The 22834-nt window shown below is 39.3% G+C and overlaps 2 protein-coding genes across 5 annotated transcripts in view; one reads left to right on the top strand and one right to left on the bottom strand.

The window, feature by feature from the left end:
* The window catches only part of MAGI2 (membrane associated guanylate kinase, WW and PDZ domain containing 2), a 1355072-nt gene extending 1348683 nt beyond the window's left edge, over positions 1 to 6389 (bottom strand). For all 4 annotated transcript variants that reach the window (XM_007187116.3, XM_007187118.3, XM_057549547.1 and 1 more), the window contains exon 1: positions 5750 to 6389. In XM_007187116.3, the coding sequence (XP_007187178.2) occupies positions 5750 to 6050 (301 nt within the window). In that variant the 5' untranslated portion in view covers positions 6051 to 6389. The remainder of the gene's footprint in view (positions 1 to 5749) is intronic.
* On the top strand, positions 6294 to 22630 carry LOC103009547 (uncharacterized). Its single transcript, XM_057549658.1, has 3 exons — positions 6294 to 6585; positions 6909 to 7666; positions 22255 to 22630. The coding sequence occupies exons 1-3, from the start codon at positions 6294 to 6296 to the stop codon at positions 22336 to 22338; spliced, it is 1134 nt and encodes a 377-aa protein (XP_057405641.1). The 3' UTR covers positions 22339 to 22630.
* The last annotated feature ends 204 nt before the right edge of the window (positions 22631 to 22834 follow it).

Below are 22834 nucleotides of genomic sequence, written 5' to 3'. Positions count from 1 at the left end.
AATAAATTAAATTAAATTAAAAAAAATGTTTTTTAAATTAATATTGGGCACTGGACCTTCAAGGTAGATGTTCCTATTGAATTCTAAGAAGGGACTAAGTCAGCTGAAATGCTAAACTCACTGGGGGAGGCTGGTGGTAAATACACTGTTGGTTCCTTCATCTTTAAAGTGTTAATATAGAGAATTACTCATATTGAGCTGCTGACTTGCTCACAGATGCAAAGTAAACCTTTTGCTGAATTTTGATGTATTTTTCTTTATTATACATGGTTGACTGTGAACACTTAGGAATTAATTCTGTTTCGTTACTGCCCTTCTTTATGAGGTCTTGATTTCTAGCTAAGAAATAAAAGTTCTGCCTTAAAACATGATAATAGTCGGGACTTCCCTGGTGGCACAGTGGTTAAGAATCCGCCTGCTTATTCAGGGAACATGGGTTTGAGCCCTGGTCTGGGAAGATCCCACATGCCACGGAGCAACTAAGCCCATGCGCCACAACTACTGAACCTGCGCTCTAGAGCCTGCGAGCCACAACTACTGATCCTGTGTGCCACAACTACTGAGGCCCGTGCACCTAGAGCTCACGTTCTGCAACAAGAGAAGCCACCGCAAGGAAAAGCAGCTCCTGCTTACCGCAACTAGAGAAAGCCCACACGCAGCAACGAAGACCCAACGTAGCCAAAAATAAATAAATAAAATACGATTATTTAAAAAAACCCATGATACTAGCATCTAATAGTCACATGCAAGAAGTATAAATAAATTCCTAAGGTTAAATTAGTGAATTCTAATAGGATTTCTGTGCTTGTCAAGCCTAGAGTAAATGATTCAATATATTCACCAACTGTTTAGGAGAAGAGATATGGGTACAAAGGAAATAAATAACTGGGGAAAAATTATGGCTAGAGTATAAAATAAATATAAAACAGATCTTTACACATAAAGGTGGTATCAGTGAGAGTTATTTTTAAAACGTGAAAACATGTTCCATTCCACTTAATGGCATTACTCTTCATATTAATGCTTTTCAAAGAAGACTACTACTTGCAAATTACTCATGGTATTAACTAGTCAATCATTTTCTATTTTTCAGTTAGTCTTCAATTAAGTGTAAAATATCTTGAAAGTTAAAAACAGTTCATGACACTAGCTCAAAATGACCAGTATGCTTGGAATAACATTTACTAACACTTACATAATGCTTATTATCTGCCAGACACTACATCATTTAAATACATAACTTATTTAATATGCTCAAGATACTATTACTACCCCAGGCTAGACAACTTGTTTATATAGCCAATACTAAGTGGCATACTCAGGATTCAAACCCAGACAGGCTACTTGGGAGACTACATTTAATGGCTACACTATCACAACTCTTGAGGGAAATGATTCAGCCAGGGACTGCTATGCATTTGAAAGCCATTGTTTAAACTACAAGCAGTCAGGGTTGTCAAATGTGAAAACTTTTTGCTCATTATGAATGTGAATGTGTGAATTTCAAGCAACTAAAAAGAAAAGTGAGCATAAGAAATATGGCAAAAGATTGCACCGTATAAATGTTAAGAGCAGAAATGGTGGCACTTAAATACATTAGCTGTGATTTCACCCCAAGATTACTCTCATTCAAAACAAACACATACAAAAAGCAAACAGTCATATTTAGCATTCAAGGTCATACTACCTAAATTACATACATTAAAAAATATACTGAAAAACTAAAGTAGCATCCCCCATAAATTATGCCCAAAGATAAGTGTCTCATTAACCTTGTTCCAAAACATTAAAGATACTTTATCTTAAAAAATTAACTGATCAAATTGTTTAAACAATTCAATAAAATTCACATACATAAATTTCTATGGAGGAAAATCAATCTTGGAGAAAATTTGGCACAATTTGTTTTCAGCTTTTCAAATAAAGGAAGCATAGAGGTTTAACTCTATGATACTACCTTGAAGTCAGTCAAAAAGAAAGCATGACTCAATAAATTTGGATCTTCTTTCCTTTGAAGGCATCTTTGAAAGGAGCAATAGGAGGGAGAGCCATGTACATCTTCTCTAGAACTGAATTTCAAAGGCTTTACTTGGCCCTTCTCCTACATTGGAAGAATTATAAAACTTTTTGTCTTTTATTTTCCATCGTGAGATCCTAAACGGGAAAATAAGTTCAGGCTATGTAGGTCCCCATGTGGTTTTAGATGCAGTAGCAAGGAATGTAGGACACAATGGTCTATGTAACTGGCTGCTGTGAACTTTAGTGCAGATTTTAAAAGAAAAGAAAAAAAAAACTTTAGCTCTTCAGCACAGATCTCAAAATCACTCAAGAAACTTCCCTCAATTGCGTCCACTGCATTAATGAGATCATAGAACAGAAGTGCTAATTTAGATTAAATAGTTTGGTGAGGAAAGTTTATTATTATAAACTAAAAAGCCATAGTTTATAAATAATAATAGGATGTGACAATAAAGGATATTTTTCATATGTGACTCATCACTGTGTGGATTAAATGCAGCTTAAATTAAAAAAGAAATCCCCTGAATTTAATTAAATGGCTTCCAAAAATGGCTTTAAAAACATTTATACAATGTAGAAAAACTACATCTATTTGCCTAGTGTGTCTTAAAATTCTGGTAGTTCACCTTCTTTTAAAATTATGATAATTTAATCTTATAACAACTGTAATATAAAATTAGCCAAACACATAAATAAAAAGTGATTAAACAATGCAATTTTATCTGGTGCACTTTTCAATCAATATTCTTGTTATTCAAACTTCTTTTCTTTGCAAAATCTGCCTTAGTTTACCTGATTATATATGTAGTTTCTGTATAATACCCAATGCTTGAATACTTGAAAATCAACTATCTCATTAATATTTTAAAAATACAACTGCTAAACAAGCCATGTTTAAGTTTTTCAGTTATGCTAGTTTACTGGCTCTCTAGAAATAAAACTACTGAGCAAGTGAAATCTATAGTGAAACCCAAGACACACAGGCACTGTATCTACAGTTCTGAAATTTTCACTTTGCTTACAATGATAAAGTAAACCTATTATTATTTGACAAGGGAAAGAAAGATTTCAACAAGGGAATAGTATATGAATCACCATACACAGAAGAATATAAAAGAGGATTATATTTTCCACAAAAGCTAAAAGAAGCAATTATTTTTGCTCCTTGGTTAGTGATTCAGGAGGTTAATCAGATCCCTGTGGGGGTTCTGTGAACATCATTATGAACATCAATCATCAATGGCCCAGTGAAGCCCAGAACTGAAGGTTAATACAGAATGAAAAGAAATTTTCCCTAAATATATCATGTTATATGTGTATATGCCATGAGTTCTAAACACAGTAATCTTCCAAATAAAATCTCTAACACAGAAGTTGAGTATCAGAGACTGCCTTGGATCAAATCACGGAAGGATATAAATGAGATCTAGTCCAGGTACCCATCTTACGTAAGAATCCATGGCATGTGGTCATTGGCCTCTTCATAAACACTCACAATGATGGGGGCTCATGAGTTCACAATATAGTCCACAGATTTATTTTTTAAAGCTCTATTAGAATCTTCTTAATAAAGATGCTTCATCCTTTAAACATTTTCATAGATTCATCTTAGTTTGACCCTATAGACTATCACAGGATAGTCAGAATTCCTTTTCTTACTTGATAGCTTTTCAATATTTAATGACAGCTTTCATGCTTTCACTTTTCCAAGTCTTTCCACTGGATTTTATAGAATAGATTGACAATACCCAACAATCTCCCTTTCTTTCTTTTCTTTTCTTGCTGCTAGAGTTACAGTTTGGGAAGGTCCATCTCAAAATGCAGTGCTCAGAATGAGTACATTAAAATGTGGTAATAATTATAAACTATAATAGGACAATCACCTCCCTCATTAGGATATTATCATTAGTCCAACTTAACAACGCCTTAAGGTTTTCAGCCACTTTCCACTACAAATACCAACCTTGTTGCCAAAAAAACCATGGTCATCAATTGTAAAGTAGATTTTTGGACTCAAAACCAAAACCTTACATTTATATCTATTGCTACAAGATAGTACCATGACATCAAATATGTTAACATGAACGCCTATATTTGAGCCTGTGGTATGTCATCTTGAAAAATAGTAAGATACTCTATTTGCCTTCCTACCAAACTCATATTCTTCAGTTTCATTCAGTATGGAGCTATGTTGACCTACAAGTCAATGTTCACATTAGCCTATCTCAAGTCATCAGCTACTAATACTCAAGAATCCCCAATGAACACTCTTTTTGTATGGCAATTTACAGTTAAGAAATTTTGACTGAGATTTCATTTTTCACTGGCTTACTTTTAAAACTGGTTTATAGAGAAGAATAGCTCCCTAAGAGTGTTTCATATCCCAAGAGTGTTTCTTGACAGTTGATCATACAATAAGATTAAGTGGTTGTTCAAAATGCAGGCAATGACAGCTCAATTCCATCGATGAGGCAGGACAAACAATGTATCACCAACAAGAAACCTTTAGATTGATGTGAATGTGCACATATACATACATGCCACACACGAGATGCGAATGTGAGCTACAAAACGTATGCAATCCCACGTGGAAAACAAAGATACACTACTTTATTCGAGCTAAAGTTGTCCTCTTCCCAAGAAACTTTTATCTCCCCCTTCCCTCCTTCCGGACCATAATTTTCTTTCCGGAAAAGACAGTGAGAGAGTTCTGCAATTGCCCATCACAGCCTTCAGCTGAGCCTCATTAAACCAGGTTGGAGCTGACCGAGCCTGAGTTGTAACCAGCTGGCTTTTCCATCCAACTCCTCCTCAGAAACACGCCCCCCTCCCCCCTCTGCCCAAATCCGAAGCCAGAGGGGAGTCCGACCACAGAGAACTTCCACTCAACCCAATGTTCATAGTAAAGAACATTCCGGTAACCACGTCTCTCCTCCTGACCCCCAACGCTAGAACCCGCTGCTGGTGCCGCGCCTTCCTCGCGAACCGCCTCCCGCGGGCCAGCTCGGGGTGAGCGCCCGGGTTAGTCAGTGCGCACGTGACGCGCGGTGCCCACATGACACGGTCGTGGGCGGGGGAGGGGGACAGGGGAGTGAGGCAGGGAAAAAGTTAAGGAAGACCCGTCCAAGCGCCCGAAGCAATCTGCCCCGTCCCTTCTTCGTCAACTAGTGGCTCAGGGATTCCCCCAAGGCGTCTTCAGTCCAGCTCCCGAAACGGAGGGCGCAGCTCTCCGCTCGTCCCGCCACCCCCTACTCCTCTCCGCCCTGCTGGTGATGCCGCTGCACCCTCAAGTTGCTCCTTCCTCCCCTTTCTCCCTCCTCCCCTTTCTCCCTGCCTCCTTCTTTTCTTCCATCCTTTCTTCCTTCCTTCCTTCCTTCCCTCCTTCCCTAAAAGCTCTTCATCCACTGCGGGCCGTGCCGCTGACGCACATTCAATTGCCCCGGGAGCTCGCCTGCACCTCCGAGGTCAGACAAGGCCGAACACCTACCAAAGGGGAGGGGATAACTGCGCAAACAAAGTTGCACGCCCCACCGCAATCCACCCCTCCCTTCCACCGAGACCCCCATTCGGAACCCGGGCAAAGCCCACTTGCTCTGCCGGTTCTCTCCCGACCTCACCCCACCGTCGCGCAACACACCCCCTTCCACACGCGAGCCCACCCTTCCATTATGCCCCGCGCTTGGAGCGGTCCAGCCTCCTGGCAAAGCACCGAGCAAGCCGCTGCGCTCACCTTGCTTGACACACTTGAGCCGGAGGGGATCCTTGCAGTGTTTGATCACGGCAAGCACGTCCCTGATGGTGAGCCCCGCCACGGGGGTCTCGTTTACTTCCAGCAGCAGTTCCTCAGACACCAACTTGCTGCCGCTCTCATAGGCCACCTTGTCGGGCTTCACCTCCCCCAGGTAGGGGAACTGTCCATTCTCGGCGCCCCCCTTCAGTTCGAAGCCCAGCTGGCCCTCCGGGTTCCTGCCAATGACACTCTCATGGACTTTGCTAGTCCAGTGGCTTTTCTTTTTCAAGCTTTTGGACATGGCAGTGGGGTGAGTCGCCTCAGCTCCTGAGGGATTCCTTTGGGGTAGGGGAGTTGGTGCTGAGAGAATGAGGATGGAGGAGCCAGGGGGCCAAGAGGTGAGAAGAGCAGACTTTGCCTTCCTCCCGCCTCTGTTCGGTGCTTTCCCTCTTCTTTGGATGGAGTGTGGACGAGGAAGGGGGAGGATGACAGGGACGGCTGGGCAGAGGTAGGAGAGCTTGGGTGAGGTTGTGCTGTCCCTTGAATGACACTCAAGGCTGTGGCCCCGCAGCAGAAGAGAGCTGTGGTGGTGGCGGCGGTGGTGGCGGCGGCGGCGGCAGCAGCCAGAGCGAGCAGTAGCCGAGCTGGGGAGCGGGTGGGGTGGGGGTGGGGAAGGAGGGTAAGGATGCCGGGGGCCACTCCTGCGTGGTGCGAGTGGGAGCGCGCGCGCGCGCCTGAGCGTGTGTTGTTAGCTGATATCCATGGTAGCTGCAGTGGCAGCGGCAGGGTCCGCGCGCGCCCGCGCGTGTCTGTGCCTGTGTGCGCGCGTACTAGTTGTACTGTACTGGCAACACGGGAGGAGGCAGAGGGCAGAGGAGGAGGGAGCGGGCTGGAGGGGGAGGAGGGGCACGCGCGCGCCGGGTGGGGAGCCGCTTCGCCGCTGTCTCCTCTCCCTCCCTCCGCCGCTTGACCCGGTAGTGAAGGCTGAGAGAGAGGCAGGCTGGGTCCGCCTGGCAGTCTACGGGAGGAGGCGGGAGCGGGAAACGAGGGGAGCCGAGGCCCGGCGTGGGGAGGCCGGCAGGAAGGGCTGCGAGCCCAGCGCGGACCTTTCTTCAGCCTCCCGGCGGCCGAGCGCCGCGCTAGGCTGCCGCGCTGTGAGCACGCCCTGACTTCCTCAGACCTGGGCGGGCCGGAGCAGAAATAGCGGCACCTGGACTTCGGCTTGCCCAGTGCCGGGCGCTGCGGCTCGAGCGCCGCGAGCCTCGGGGCGCGGAATCCTGGCGTGAGAAAGCGGAGCTCTGGGACCCGCCCGGCGTGCACTCGCCGGAGAAGGCCTGGGCGCTGCGAGCCGGGTGGAGGCGTCGGAGTTCACTGATTAGACAGGCTTTGTCTTCTCACGTTTCAGTCAGACCCGTCGCAGAGTTCTCAGAATTCCCCTCAGAGGAGCGTAAAGTTAGAGAACTGCAGACTGTTTTTTCTGTCAGCCGGGGAGGGGGAAGCAGCGCCCCGGCCTCGGGTGCAGACGGGAACTTAGCGGAGGCTTGGCTCGTGAAAGGCGATTCCAGGCACCGAAGGGTAGGGGCTTCACTTGTCCACGTTAGAAAAGCGGGAAGAAAGGGACTGCGGGATGGGGGTGGGGACGGCTGCGGTGAGCAGCCTCCTCAGAGAACTGGGCGGTTTCACGCGGGATCTGCGGCGAGACCGCTGGGCACGCCCTCGCCGCGGGCGCCCTCAGAGCGGCCGGGCTGGGACGCGGGAGGAACCCTAAAAGTTGACCCGAGCAGACAACCTCCTGCTACCTTGAAGGAGAAGAAGCCTCCGAGGGTTGACAGAGCGGCAGAACAGGGGCTGGAACTCAGCTCGCTGGCCCGCCACCAGGCTCCTTTCCCTTCACCAAGTTTGCAGCCGGGAGGAGAGGTGAGGACCGGGGCGCCAGGATGCAGGAGGGCCGCTGGGTTTCACTCAAAGGCTAGTTTCGTGTGTGAGATGTTAGGGGTGACTTTTTAAATTCCTGTAACTGGTAGGTGAATTTAATTTGCTTTAGTTTCCAAATGATAATTAAAAAAGAAAAAAATGGGCACACCCACTCATCTCTTCAAAGCAAAGCATGAAAAGCACTGAGCTGTTAGGATTCTTGCTGTCTGAGATGAAGACAGTGTGGGAGGCAAGCGGAACAGTTTAAAATGCTTAGTCGACCCAAACAGAAGGACCCAGTTTGAATTCAGGCTCCGCTACTTAGCAGGAGTGTGATCTTGAATGAAATGTCGACCTTTCTGAGCCTCAGTTTCCTTATTTGTTAAATAGGGTTAAAAGTACTAATCTGACAGGACTACAGTAAGGATGAGATCAGGCAGTACGTGCAAAACGCTTGCCTGACATAGATGGGTAGGCACTGAAAATGATCATTTCCTCTTTTTTCCCCTTCTCGTATAACTCACTGTTTGGGGAAGTGGGGGATCAAAGTTAGTCACAACGGAAGAGATCTTAAAGAAAGATGATTTAACCGTGTCTTTTTGCACTTGAGAAAATGGGTCCCCAATGAATTGGCTTTGATTGATGAGGATTATTCAGTGAGCCAGGAGCAATGCCAGGATCTGAAGCCAGAGATGCAGGCAATGCCCAGGTATGGGCAGGACTTTTTGTACCGTAGCCCAGTGTCACCCAACGAAGTTGGGTTTTAGCATTATGAGATACAGTCTTAAGTGGAAATTGGTAATGAGAACCGAATGCAGTGTGTATTTTTAAACGCCATTTACAAACTAACACGTATGGGTAATACTAATATTTATAAAGTTCTTTTTTATCATTTATCTTTTTTAACATTTATCACATGTTGTTCTATAGGCTTTACATATATTAATTTATTTCTCCTGACATCTTAGTAAAGTATGTACTATTATCATCCCCTTTTACAGATAAGGAAACTGAGGCATACAGAGGTTAATTTTTGCAAGGCTGCAGTTTTAGTCAGTGGTGAAGCTAACATTCAGACCCAAGTGTTTGACTCAAGACGTGGTCTCAGTCACTGTGTTGTACACTCTTCCCGTGCAATTACCACATATCCTACCAGCAATCAGTACATAGTGTCGTGTCCCCAGAGGTTGGGTCTGCATTTTATTGTAGAGGTACTTAGGGAAAAAGAAAACAAATGGAGCAGGAATTTGACATAAAAGTATTTTACCCTTAAGAACCCAGGAGAGTCATTGAGGTGTGTGCCAGCTAATTTAGTGTTTGGAAGCTCCTAATTCATCTTTTTTTTTTGCCCTGAATTGTGATAATTAGAGCTGGAACCTGTAAACATTTCTTTGTTTTCAGTTGACTCAGTGTTAGCACTTGTCAATAGAAGGTGCTGGAGGGACACTGCATATAACAGGGGCTCCTCTTCTTGTTTCCAGTGCTTTTCTTCTTGCTCCTATGGTGTGCTGGTCAGTGGTATCCAAGAAACCAAGTATTTCACACCCTCCAGGAAGTTTGGCCAGTCCCCCAGTGTGTGACTTCCTAGTAAGCCTCACCAGCAACCCAGTGGGTGACTTCCTAGCAAGTTTCACTGGCCCCCTAGCTGGTCGTTTTTCTCACCAACCCAGTCTGTGACACCTCAAGCAATTTCTTGACTGTCAAATGGGCCACAGCCTCATTATCTCCAATGAGGACTGTCTCTCAGGCTTCGTAGGGTAGAGAGCAGGGATGGGGGTAGTTCTTCTAAGTTATCCCTCCTTGAGTACTCTCCCACAGCCCTGGGGTAGTGTCTGCTCCCTTAATCCACTCTTCCTGTATTCTTTAGTGATATCTTCTTCTCTCTTAAAAGAAGAACTGCTAGTTAATAATTCTTAATATTAAATGTTCCCTGTTCTAATTTTGGTGTGATTTCTGTCTCCTGACTGGATCTTGACTCATACAAGGTGACGAATCATGTAGAACCCTGAGGAAAGTACTTTCTTGGGTGTCAGAAGTTGGGATCTTGCCTTTAGCTGTGCAACCTTAACTAGGTCACTTACTCTGTCAGAGCTTGTTCCCTCATTTGTAAAAAGGGAGTGAAAATATATGACAGGGTTGTGTGAGCATCATGTAAAACTGAATGCTCTTTAAATGCACTTAAACGTGAATGCACTTTAAAGTTGTAACATGCTATCAAAATTGAAGGTTTTAATTATCAGTATAGGACCAGAATAGCAAAGAAGGAGATACCTTAAGAAAAAAATTACATGTATTCTGGGGACTCGTTAGATTGTTTCTTGGCGGTGGGAGGGGCGGCATTTCCTGTAAGGTTTATTGTCATCAAATAAATACATTGTTTGTTCTTTGGCTGGTTTACTGTGCCTAGCTTTTCAGAGATGAAAGCAAATAGTTGTGAATCTTAAGTTTTTCAAGTTTCCAGCTCTCTGAAAAATATGACTGAAATTATGACCATTTTGAAATGCTAGATTCAGACTAATTTGGTTACTTTCTATTCTGGTATCCTTCACATTTGCTTTATTTCTCCTTTGTCTCCTTTATCCTTTCTGGGATGGATGCCTATGTCACGAAAGAATTATTTCATTGCTGAGCACTCTACGTGCAGAACATGGCACTAGATATTGCGTGCTATTCCAAAAGAAAAATAGTTCAGGAGTCTTAAAAGCTAAAGAAAGAAAAACATGAGTACATTCAATCCTTAGGAGTTCTATGAGGTAGATGCTTGTGGCAGACCCAGTTAAGTTCCATCCTGATCCCTTAGGATCCCTTTGATTGGATCCGACTTACCCCTAGGTTCTGTGTTCTTTTACTTCTCAGAGCCAGCCCCTGAGACTCTCTTTGGAAGACTGCCCAAGGGCTACTAGACTCATTTTGCCTTCAGGCACAGAAAGCCAGAGGGGAACCAATTAGGAGTTCACTTCCCTCCTAGGACACCTGTTTGCCAAGGACTGCCCTACACAGTATAAAAGCCTCTAGTAATAAGAAAATCTGAAGTGTAATTTACACCCCAAGGCTCCCCTGCAGGATCATGCTGATGCTAGAATTTTGCCTGAAATCACTTCCTTCCCTATCTTGCTTACTCTGTAATTTATGTGTTTTTCCTGGAAGTGTTTTGTTAATAAAACAATTACACACAGTCCTCACCTCAGAGTGTGTTTCCGGGGATCCTGACCTAAGACATTGCTATTCCTTTTTACAGATGAGGAAACTGAGGCTCAAGTATTATAAATTACCCAAAGCCACACTACCTATAAGGGGTGAATTTGTGACTTGATCCATGTCTATGTGACTCTAAAGCTCCTACTTCTAATGCTGTATTACATTTAAAGTCCCTAATACTGAGTATTTTTAAATTTACTCTCTGAACAGAAGTGGACACAAAGGTCAGCAATTGGTTGATCAACAGACATAAAAATTATATCCATATATTAAGAGATCTTTAAGTGTTTGAAGAGGAAGGATAAAGAACCATGAACAGTAAGACCGAAGTGCGGTGTGCCTCATCTAGGAAAACCTTTACGAAGGTGAGAGCTGCCTGACCAGAGCTCTGATGAAGATACGACTCACATTTTAGAAGAGACTGTAAATGTTCAATGTGGTTTTCAGTCACGGGCTTTCTTCATGCCAAGGCTGAGTTGGGTATTTGTGTTTTTCCTGTTGATTCTGTAACAAATTTCCACATTGGTGGTTCAAAACAACACAGATTTATTATCTATAGTTGTGGAGGCCAGAAGTCCAGAATGGTTCTCACGGGGCTAAAATTAAGAAGTTGGAGGGGCTGTGTGTCTTCTGGATCTCTAGAAAATCCTATTCCTTGCCTTTTCCCACTCCTACAGGGTGCCTGACCTCCTTGGTATATGGCCCCCTTCCTCCATCTTCAGTGCCAACAACAGCCAGTTAAGGCCTACTCACATCCCATCGCCATGACACTGACGCTCCTGCTTACCTCTTCTACTTTTCAGGACTCTTGTGATTACATCAGGCACCCAGGTAACCCAGGATAATCTCCCTAGTTTAAAGTCAGTTGATTATCAACCTTAGTTCTATCTGTAAACCTAATTTCCCTTTGCCATGTAACATAACGTATTCACAGGTTCTAGGGATTAGGACCTAGATATCTTTTAGGGGGCCATCATTCTGTCTGCTGCAGTATTATAGGATACCACATATTCATATCCTCACTGTTTCTAACTTAGTTCAGGTTATCAACATAACTACCCCATATTATTGTGGTTATTTTCCCTCTCCCTGCCTTTACCTCAAAAACCTGTGTTTGGATTCGCTGAAAGAACTTTCTGAAACCTCTCCTTTCTCCTCTGCTTAAAATCCACTACTGCTGCCCACTAAATACACAGTAAAGTACAAACTCCTTAGTTTGGTTTGATCCTCCTCTGCCCCTTCCACACTCTCCAACCACATCTCGCCATATACCCCCTGGAATTGGAACCCAGGGCGCCCAGCTAATGTGCATTCTCCAAAACAAACACAGACTAAAGGAAGCCCCTTTATAGCATCTGTTCTAGGTCCCTTGGAATATCATTAAAGACAGAAATTTAAAAATTAAATTTCAGTAATATTTTGATCAGGACAATGAGGTACAGTGCCTTGTGCCAAAACCCCACCATATATGGGACCTGAGACAGCTGACTCGTGTGTCCTACCAAAGGGTCAGGCCTGGGTCTCCCCTTCCCCTTACAACCTTTTGTTTCATCCATCCTGAATTTCTTAGTTTCCTTGACTCCCTAGGCTATTTCTTGGTTCTTTGCCTGAAATACAGCCATCTCTCTCTATTTGTGGGGCTTGTACCTGCTTACCCTCTAAGACATACCTCTAAGGCCCTTTTCTCTCAGGAGCCTTTTCTAACTCTTTTTTTTTTTTCCTACCAACATAACACAAACTCTTCTTTATGTCTCCTTGTACCCTTTGTGGAAACATGGCTTCTAATACACTTCCTTATTTTCAAGTCTGTCCTCCACAGCAAGAATAGCTGGGGCTTTTTAGTTCATCTTTGCATTCTTATCATTTTGTGCATTCTTATCATTTTGCACATTCTCTGGCACAATGTAAATGCTCAGCAGAATTCTGCCTAATAACAGATATATCCAAAGTGATAGTGTATGAAATTCCACTATCTGACCACTACCTTAATGTGAATTTTTATATTTAGTGTTAAACGATTATCTCTTTACATTCATGCTAATGTCTTAAGAAAATGGAATGCGGAAGAGCACATATTGATGAAGAAAAGACAGAATATACTTAGCCTTGAGGCTGAGGTTAAGAAAAGAAGCCAGATTCTTCAAGAGCTTGGGACAGGGTCTGAGAGGCAGTAGTGATGGTGGTGGTGGTGGTGGTGGTGGAGAATAAGCTTGACCTGCTTCATAGTTTGTCCATGGCCATTCCTATTATTAAACCTCTTTTCACTCTTGATACAGTATTCACACAAAAATGCTAATCCATATTTATAAGGGAGATTTATTTAGCATGATGCAAAGCATCTTAGACTTTTCTATCAGATCATCTCCAACAATAATATACTCACCCACCCCCAACCAAAAGTAATCTTATTTGAAGTCTCCAGTTTTCATCTAAAAGTCCTATGGATTATAGATTCTACTCTGTAGTAGTAGGTTCATATTTATACCAATGTGAAATATGACTTTTCCCTCAAACTTTGCCAAATGATGTTTCAGGAGGATTTGCCATGTTTATCTGGTGGTTTCTGGGCCCAGCCCAGTGACTCCACAGATGTGCACAGCTTAAGTCCAGTGACTGGAAATACAAGCCCAAGTCCCGGAGAGAGTTTGGTTACAGAGATAGATGTGGGGACACTTTGAAACCTTGAATCTTTGACCTAACCTAGCAAAGTGCAAAACATGAGAAGAGGAAAACACTGAACTCTGGTTTGTAATATCTTTTACTAAGCAGAGAGGAGAGGAAAGATCAGTGAAGAAGACTACATTCTAAGGTGAGGATCTAATGTTGAGAAATCAGGCCTCTGCAAGTTAGTGAGGGGAAGGATTAGGGTCTTAGACTTCTCCAAACACGTGTGGAGCTGCATATTTTATTTGGTATCTCGTCAAATTACATTGTAGTGCTAATTCTCCTTACCTCAAAACCTCAAATATTTTGATGATTGTAACATTTACGTTTCTATCAACTAATTTTTCATAGAAGGGCCAGAACTGTTTCATTTTAGTCTAGAATTAGTGGTCATTGGTTGTGCTTCTGCATTTCGTAGAGCCATCTTACTACTTTTAGTATTGGTCTTAGTATTGGGAGGGAATATATGGTCCAGTGTCTCCAGATCTCAGGAAATTACTTTCAGTCAAGACTGTCAACTAGTCACCTGGCCCTGTGTAAAAGATCTGGGGACAGTCAAGATTTGAGTACTTAAATCTATGAGAGTATTAGATCATTTTAGCTGCTAGAAAGTTCTGAATGAAGTGACTTTGGTCTTTGTAAAGCATCTCTTTGTGTGAAATTCATGGACCACGCAAACTACACGAAGTGAGGAAAGAGAACTGCAAGATTGTTTAAATCATTGCTCCATCCTAACTACAGAGTTCACATGTATGGAGAGAAATTTGACCAGCTCAAGCAAAGAAAGCATGAAAGTAATTTTTTGTTCTGTGACTGATGCTTTTGTTACCTTATTCAACGTATGCACAAAATACAACAGAATAATGTTGTTTTTGGATCTGGAAATGTATTCCTTCTTATGCAGTGTTATGCAGGCATACTTATTGAATGTCAATATCTGAATTTATCTTTCTTTTTTTTATTATTTGGCTTTTTACTCACTTGGTGCCTGTCAGTCTTTTATCATCAATTTACATTCTACTAAACTCAAAAAGATATTCTTACAGCTTTTATACTTTTAGCCTTCCTTACTAGATTTTTTTAAACACTTCAAAAATTCAAGTACTTGGATTTCATGCCATCAAGTAGTTATATCTATATCCCCTCCTTTTTTTTATTTGAGTATTTCAATTGCCATCACTTTCTACTTTGTGATTCTAAATCTTTTAAAACCATCTTACTGTTTTTTCATGCACTCAACCTTATAGAAAACTCTTCTCTATAAAATACTATTATCTCTTACGTTTATAACTACTTCTGTTTTTTCACATTATTATTCTTCCTGTTTTTCAAATGCACATCTTAACTTATTCTTTTTTCTCTCTGTGTATCTCCTTAGTATGTGCCTTTAGTTTCCCATCATTTCCCATCATAAATTTTTTTAAAATTTAAAATATGCTACATGAATTTTTAACATGATGTTTAATGCCCATATTCTAATCCTCCCTATTATTTTTTATCATTTTGTTATTGATTTTAAATGACAATAGTTTCCATTTCAATTAAGTGAAAGAAGCAAAAAAGGCACAATATTATCATGGGCTTAATTTTTGTCAATAGTGGAAAATCTTGTAGGTATAAAGAAAGTTTATATGGAAATAAAGTGAACATTTCCTATCTTGAAATAGTGAGGAACAATCAGATGTGTTTTCTAGACTTTGGAAAAACATACTTCAAAAAATTCAAAGAAAAGTTCATCATGCTTCCTCAGTCAGATTACTAAGAAGCAAAACTTCTGATGAACAATTGGAGGCAATGAGAGTGTAATTCTAATCATACTAATTTTAATAATTTTGCAAACCTCTCCAGACACTATTCTGTGTCGTGTGGTTTGCTTTTAACCATTCTGAATGTCAGAGATGTCTTTCAGAATATGATGAATACTAGTGATCTTATCCCACCCTTCTTCCCCCATCAAAAATGCACATGTACATATATCTTCCATATATGTACATATCATTTCATGTAATCTATAGATTCATTGACACCCAACCATTTTTTGGTTAGGTGATTCTTTAAAAGTCCAGCTTAAATAAACCTCTTATTTAAAAGTTTTTTTTAATTTATATATAATCAGCTGAAAGTAATCTTATCTACTGAACTCCTATGAAATGCTACCTGATCCTTTTCATTAGGTTGTATTACAAAATTCTAGGCATAGCTCAGCCTCACTTCTAGGCTATAACTTGAGAGCATGACTCATGTTTGTATTCCTCACAGAGGTTGAATGAATGAAGGAAAATACAGTAGTAGGAAAAAGGAGACACATAACTACAATGAATATACAGTGTATAAATATACACATTTATACAGTTTATGTATAAACATTCCCTGAGGCTCCCACTTTAGCAGGATGCTAAATAAAAGAAATCTAAGTTTTCTCAGTACTAATGGAGATTTACTTCCTAGCTCTTTTCTCTGGAGACAAATGTAGGTCTCCTCAAGGATAGGAAGATTTGCATATGAGGTATGATTTAAAGGGCTAGAAACATCTTTTCTGCTGTCTCCAAAACACTTCACTATGTTTTATCATATTGCCTGATAATTTGCATTAGAGATTTATCCTTTTGAGATAATAAAATGCAAATATCTCTGAAAGGGTTTCTTCTGCTTTAGTCATACTCATATGGCTACTAGTGAACAAAATATGTTCATTACAGGATAAAGGGAAGATTGCCAACTAACAAATCCCTAGAGTCTGTACTACACCAAACGTTGCTTAGCAATTTCTACAATTGTCTCAGTCTAGTTTACAAGAATAAAGAGATTAGAAATCAAGGGTATATGGGTATGTTACATAAAGTTGTAAAATTGATATTTACAACTGTGTTTCTATTCTCTATTGATTTTAAAACAATGGAAATAGAAGATTAATAGGTGGGTGTGGTAGGGTGGCACTAATTCAGTTCAGTGGTATTAAAAGGTGATTGTTAAGCCAAGAGTTGAATGAGGCACAGCATACAGTTGTGTAAAAATCTGGGGGAAGGACTTTTCAGGCAGGGGAAAGGGGTAATACCTAGGTCCTGAGGTGGTAAGGAACTGGACAGGTCAGAAACTAAATAATTTCTACTTTCATTATTTTATACATTCAGTTATGCTACCACTTAGGTTAGTTTCTAAGGCCTTCCAAAAGTTGAACCTTGCTTAAAATTTAATTCTTTCCTCACCTCTTCTCACCATGTTCCAGGCTAGTCTATGCCTCTGTGACTTTGTTTAATAGCTGCTCATTCGTTCGTTCTTGCCTAATAAACTGTGGCTCATCTCTTAAAATCCACCTCAAGCTTTCACTCTGAGGAAACCTCTCACTCTCTCTCACCCATCATCCAAAGAATTGCTCAGTCTTTGTGCTACCATTGACTCATGCATTTGAGACACTGCTTTGCAATTACTAATTTATGTGTCTGCTTTTATCACTAGTAAGTTTCTTTAGGACAGAGACATTATTAATTCATCCTTGGGTACCTATGATCCATAATATTAGTAGTACTGCATAGTACATGGTATTTAGTAGTATATAATAGATACTCAATAAATCATTGTTCAATGAGTGAATGAATGGGATATCTTTTTGCCGTTGTGATTTAACTAATGCAACATTTATCTTCAGAACAGTTTCCATGACATATTTATTCTAGTTAATAGCTGTAAACTAACTCTAGACTATAGCCATATTCTATAACCACTAGAATGTTGTTATCATTATGTCATTTCAAAACAATAAAATGTTAAATTAAATATTATCCTTCATATTTAATGCAAACTATGCTCATGCAAATATTGTGGAAAGATTGAGTAATTTTTGACACACAGTTTTCGATTTTTCCATTTAGCATACTTTAGTAGATTTTCAGCCTTTTAAATATGTTAGCATTGAGAACCAGGTACTACTTAATGAAAATCATGATTTAATAGTGTGTTTTTTGTGGTTTGTTTGTTCCTCTTTTTAAGTTAGGATGATAGAATTATGTTTGAGACATTGATTACATTTTATTTAAAAGAACTCACTGTTCCTAATTTGTAAGCTGAGGACTTTTTCAATTCCTAAGTGCGTGGCAAAAGTGGAATAGCTGGATGAGGAGCTGGGAAGGAGAAATTATAGGAGATGTAGCAAGAGATGGAAGGAGGATACAGACCTTTTGGCAGGCCAAGTCAAAGGTAGTTTCTGTCAGGGAACTACTACAGCATCATACTTTAAGAGATGACAGAGAAATGGCATTAAAGTAACCATGCAGAATTGGAAATACACATTTGGAGCTTTTTTTTCCCAGAAAGTTTCCAATATACTGGTACTTGCCCGGTGTCTAAGGAGATAAGTGTCTAAATGATTGGCATTTGTTCTAGGCTTTATCTATAGTCATGGAGAAATTTTCACCTGCAGGTTCGTCTTGAAGTTGTGGTACAGTCACCTGATACACATTTACTGAATGAACTAAGCTAATGAGTAGAGGTCTAAGCCTTTAATATTAGTCCCTTTATTTATTTGTTTTTAAAGTTTGTGTTAGTATGGGCTCCTAGATTCTTATTTAATCTAATGGATTAGAATACTAATATTCTTTATTTTGATGCTCAAATTGTTTCAGATTTGGCCTGTAGGAGCTCCTTTAAGATGGTTTGCTTATCCTTTTGATGTGTCCCCCTGATTATTTGAACATTTCCTTGTTTCCTAATATAACAAAATGTTCCAAATTTATCTTGTTTTTTTATTCCCCAGCTCTGGAATCTGCCTTTCCCCACAATTAACTCTGATATTTTTTAGTGGAGAATGACATTTAGAAACCAGAATATGGTGATTTGTCTTGTTTATTGCAACTGTTGGGCCATTTCTTCTAAGCCCTTTCAGTGGAGAGACCTAGGAATTGTATATAGAGATATTTCAAATATATTTATATGAAATATACTAAATGTATAAGAAAAGATAACTCAAATTGTCATCTTATTATGAACAAAACATTAACATTTTTGAGGGGAAAATATTTGTTATCTACATAGAATGGGCCTAGAAAGTAATAACATTAATCTTGAACTAAGTACACCCAAATAGGTTTCATTAACAGTTAAACATAATGTATCTTAGAATCTCAGCTATTGGAAGGAGGCATTGTCTAGAACTGTGATCTAGGTGTTATACAGTATACCCTTGCAGTGTTGTTTTGGATCTGTGTTGCCAGAGAAAAATAAGATCAGGGGACAAAAGGTTGTCCTAATCCTTCCTAAAACTTTTAAGCACATGGAGAAAAGATATTGAGCATTCATTACATTCAGAATCTTGAAATGAATGTATAGTTATGAGGGGTATAAACAAACAAGGATGTAGTGACACTATCTACATGGAAACAATACTAGTGTCCTCTCTTTGGATAACTACGCTATAGATGCAATACTAACCATTCCATTTAGCAATAGCTTGATGATTATTTGGCCACCAACATGAATAACTTGTTAAAAGAAGATGAGGAGGACTTGTGAACATCTAAATAATCAGGATTTGCATCATAAAATCCTAGACTATGTATCCAAATTCTTACAGAGTTTTCTCCCAGCCTGTCATGGAGGCCTTTAATAGTCTGTTTTCTTCTATTACATTGAAAACCAGAGCTTCTCTACTTGGCTTACTAATTCCAAAGATTAAATCATTAAAGGTAGGAGCTTACCTTTACTGATTTATTTGCTTTTCAGAAAAATTAAGTATAGCCTGATAAAGTTCATTTTATGTAGTATAATAAACAAAGATTCTCATTTTAATAAACACTTGCTAACTACTGCATTATAGTAATTTAATAATAACCTGAAAATAATGTAAAAATATATGTGTACATATATGTGTATATGTTCATATAATACATATGTTATTTTTAACTTCAGAAATCATAAAAAATAAAATAGATACCTGAAGAAGCCACAGCTGTAATTAAAAAAAAATTGACAGTGTTAGAAGGCAAAATTAACTAACAATTATTAAGAAGTTACTATGTGGTACACACCATATGTATTGCATTTTATTTAATTATCAAACAATACAATTACTAAAGCTATTATTATCCCTATTTTATAGAAGAAGAAACTGAGATTACCTACCTTATTAAACTTGGTCAACTTCTTGTAACTTATAATTAATAATTATAGAAATAGGACTCAAACCCACATATGTTTACTTTAGACCCCATACATCACATAAACCTTTACATGAAGTATGCCACATAAATCACACTACTCCTGGCCAATAACAATTTTACTAAATTGATTCTTTGTTTTTTTGTCTGTAAAAGAAGGATGTTGGCCTATCTTAGCCATCCTCAATGTTTTTAACAATCAATAAATGCATTCATCACACGTAATATTTTTTTTATGTTCTGTATTCATGATTGCAAAATAACTATGAATCAGTTATGCTTTGAACTTAATTTCAGTGCTATTAAAACACATCTGTATACATCTGAAAAATACCAGTCGTGACAATAGCACAGAGAGCTTGGTTTTGAAAAATAATTTAAATTATAATTTAAAATGAACCACAGGTACATAGAGAAGGTGTGGACCACACGTATGTGGCTGAAAGCTGACCCACAGTCATCTTAAGTGGATTTTATCAAAAGGGATGCCTAAAAGACCACAGGATCCCAACAGAGAGAGTCTGTGAAGAGGTGGCCTGCTGAGACCCAAATCACAGTGAAGTACCGTTGAGAGATGCCTGCTAATGAATGGGGAGAGGAGTAAATGGTCTGAAGAACCCTACAAGGAAATGAAACACCCTGCAAGGGAGAAAGACCAAGAGTCAGCTTTGACACCTCCCAAATGAGACAGCAGTCAATGATGGCAGCTCACAAAAATACAAGCATGCAGGAGCTTTCCTATGCCCTCACATCTCCTCTCTCCACCATCTTAAAACCTGCTGTGGTCAGAAACAGTGCTAATTAGCATTTGAGGAGAGGAAGAAGACAAGTTGGGAAAATAGAGTCTCTATCCAAGTCATACTGTATACTACAGGGCTGCCTTCTGTTGCATGGTTGATTAGGTGAGTGCAGAAGCTTTAATTTTGAATAAAATTTGGAGTTTTTATTATTTACTCTAGCTGTACCTATCAGTTTCTAAACTGAAAGTGATTAAAATACCAGGAAGATTTTTATTACTTAAGAGAGAAGTGGGGGACAAATCAAAATTCTGTCCAGGGGAGGGAGAAGAATTACCTTATAGAGCATACTTCCAGGGACATTTTGAGAGAAAACAAAGTCACTTAATTATTTCATATTTTAAAAATTCTTGTTTGGTTAGTCTCTCAATTGTGTTTTTATATATCCTTTCTTCCTAAATGCTTTAGCTATAAGCAAATAAGGGTAAAGTCTTCATATGTGAGATTATACATGTTTTCCTTTATAATTGGAGAAAATGGTATTTTATCTGAACCCCATGTGTCATGTGACATATTTGACACCCTATATCATACGTAGTGTGTGACTATTTTTAAAACACAAATTATCACAAATCAACACGATCAAATTAGATTTGAAAAAATGTATTCAATAAGATGTATAAGATGAGGTAGAATTAATTCTCCTCTACAGAGGACTTGAGATGTAAATCTGTAATATGTATTATATTAGATGTGAATTAGTATTAGATTTGCATTTAGAAAAATGTACTATGTTCAGTTCTGAGTATCATTTAGGCAGAATATTAGGACAGATATCCTATCTCGACTGTCTTCTCCCCCCTCCCCACCACCTAAATGTCATTGAAAAATCTGTCCTTCTTGATTATCAACATTAAAGACTGGTTTTGAAGAATGCAGAGAACCTAAGATTTACATTTTAGTGAGAGATAGAATATAAGTAAGAAAAATTTTTATAGGTACAGAAAAATGTCCTTAAGAGGTAACAATTTTAATACCTTAAAAAACGTATCTATCAAGTACTGAGTTTTAGATATTAAGGCTAGCAAATATATACAAAATAAAACAGTTTCTTGAATAAATGTACAACATTTAGCTTAAAGAATCCATTTAGGACTTAATATTCTGCTATCAGTATGTGGGCATTAAACTTGTTATTTGAAACATATTGGTAATTAACTCAGAAAAATCCTTAGAATTTGGATTTAGGTACTATTATTTAGATTTTAGATATTGTCCAAAGGAGGTTGGTACTATTTATAACATGGACCCTAAAGTCACCCTAAAGTAAGGTATATAAAAAAAGAATATTCTAGTATGCAAAAAATGTTAATGGTCTATAATGACATCATTCTCACAAGTATAATGCAGAGAGTAAAGTACTTAAAACATTTCTTTATATTATTTCATTATTAACAATGGCTATTCATGAAAAAATAAAACCTTCAAATATAGCAAAAGTGAATAGTTACTGAAACTTAGTATCACTCTGAAAATTTATGTTGCTTAAAAATACTGGTTGTGATTGTATAACATTCTGAATTCAATGACTTTTAGACCATCTTAATTTCCTACTTAAGAGCTATTCCTCACTACCTCCTTACTGATAAGAAAGAACCCCTTTTTGCTCAGATTGGCAATGTTCCCAGATAAAACACTCACCTTCTCAGACTCTTTTGCATCCAGGGGTGGCAATGTAACAAAAGTGTAGGTGATGAGGTGCAAATATGTTTCTGCTGGAGACTTCTGGGAATATTTTTGTTTTTCTAATACCGATATTCTTTTTGTCCCTTTCTCTCTCCAGGCTACAGCACAACTGAAGAGGGAGAAGCCATCTTGCCTCCATGATTGGACAAACATGAAGATAAAAGCTTCCCTGTGTGGATGATAGAGCAAAATGATAGAAGGGGCTCAGACTCCCTTCCTTCAGACTTCTTGATATGTGAGGAAAATAAAATGCTATTGTAAGGTTAAGCTACAGAAATGGGCTTCTATTTTATTCAACTAAATATGTCACAATTCAGACAGTGTCCATTAAATTGGTAAAAGTATCCACTTTAAAGGGTTAATCTGAGGGACCCAGCAATACATTACACAATCAAATCTCAGAAGAAAATTAGTTTTTTTAATTCATTGTGATTTTGAAATTGATCTTTCATAGTCTTTTAGTTATCAAACTATTAAATACATTTGACGATTCAAATAATGTTGTGAATAATGCCAATGAATCCTGTTATTTTTCTCAGTGTGAGTAAGATTGTGTGTGTGTGCGTGTGACAGATTGTTACCTGTACTTCTACCAAGCAAGTATAAATTGTAAGTTCCTTGGATTTTATTAATTTGCTAGAGCAGCTCATAGCACTCAGTAAACAAGTTTATTTACT

The sequence above is a fragment of the Balaenoptera acutorostrata genome, chromosome 7, assembly GCF_949987535.1.
Source record: "Balaenoptera acutorostrata chromosome 7, mBalAcu1.1, whole genome shotgun sequence".
Taxonomy (NCBI): Eukaryota; Metazoa; Chordata; class Mammalia; order Artiodactyla; family Balaenopteridae; genus Balaenoptera; species Balaenoptera acutorostrata.
This window is presented reverse-complemented; position numbering and strand designations above follow the sequence as displayed.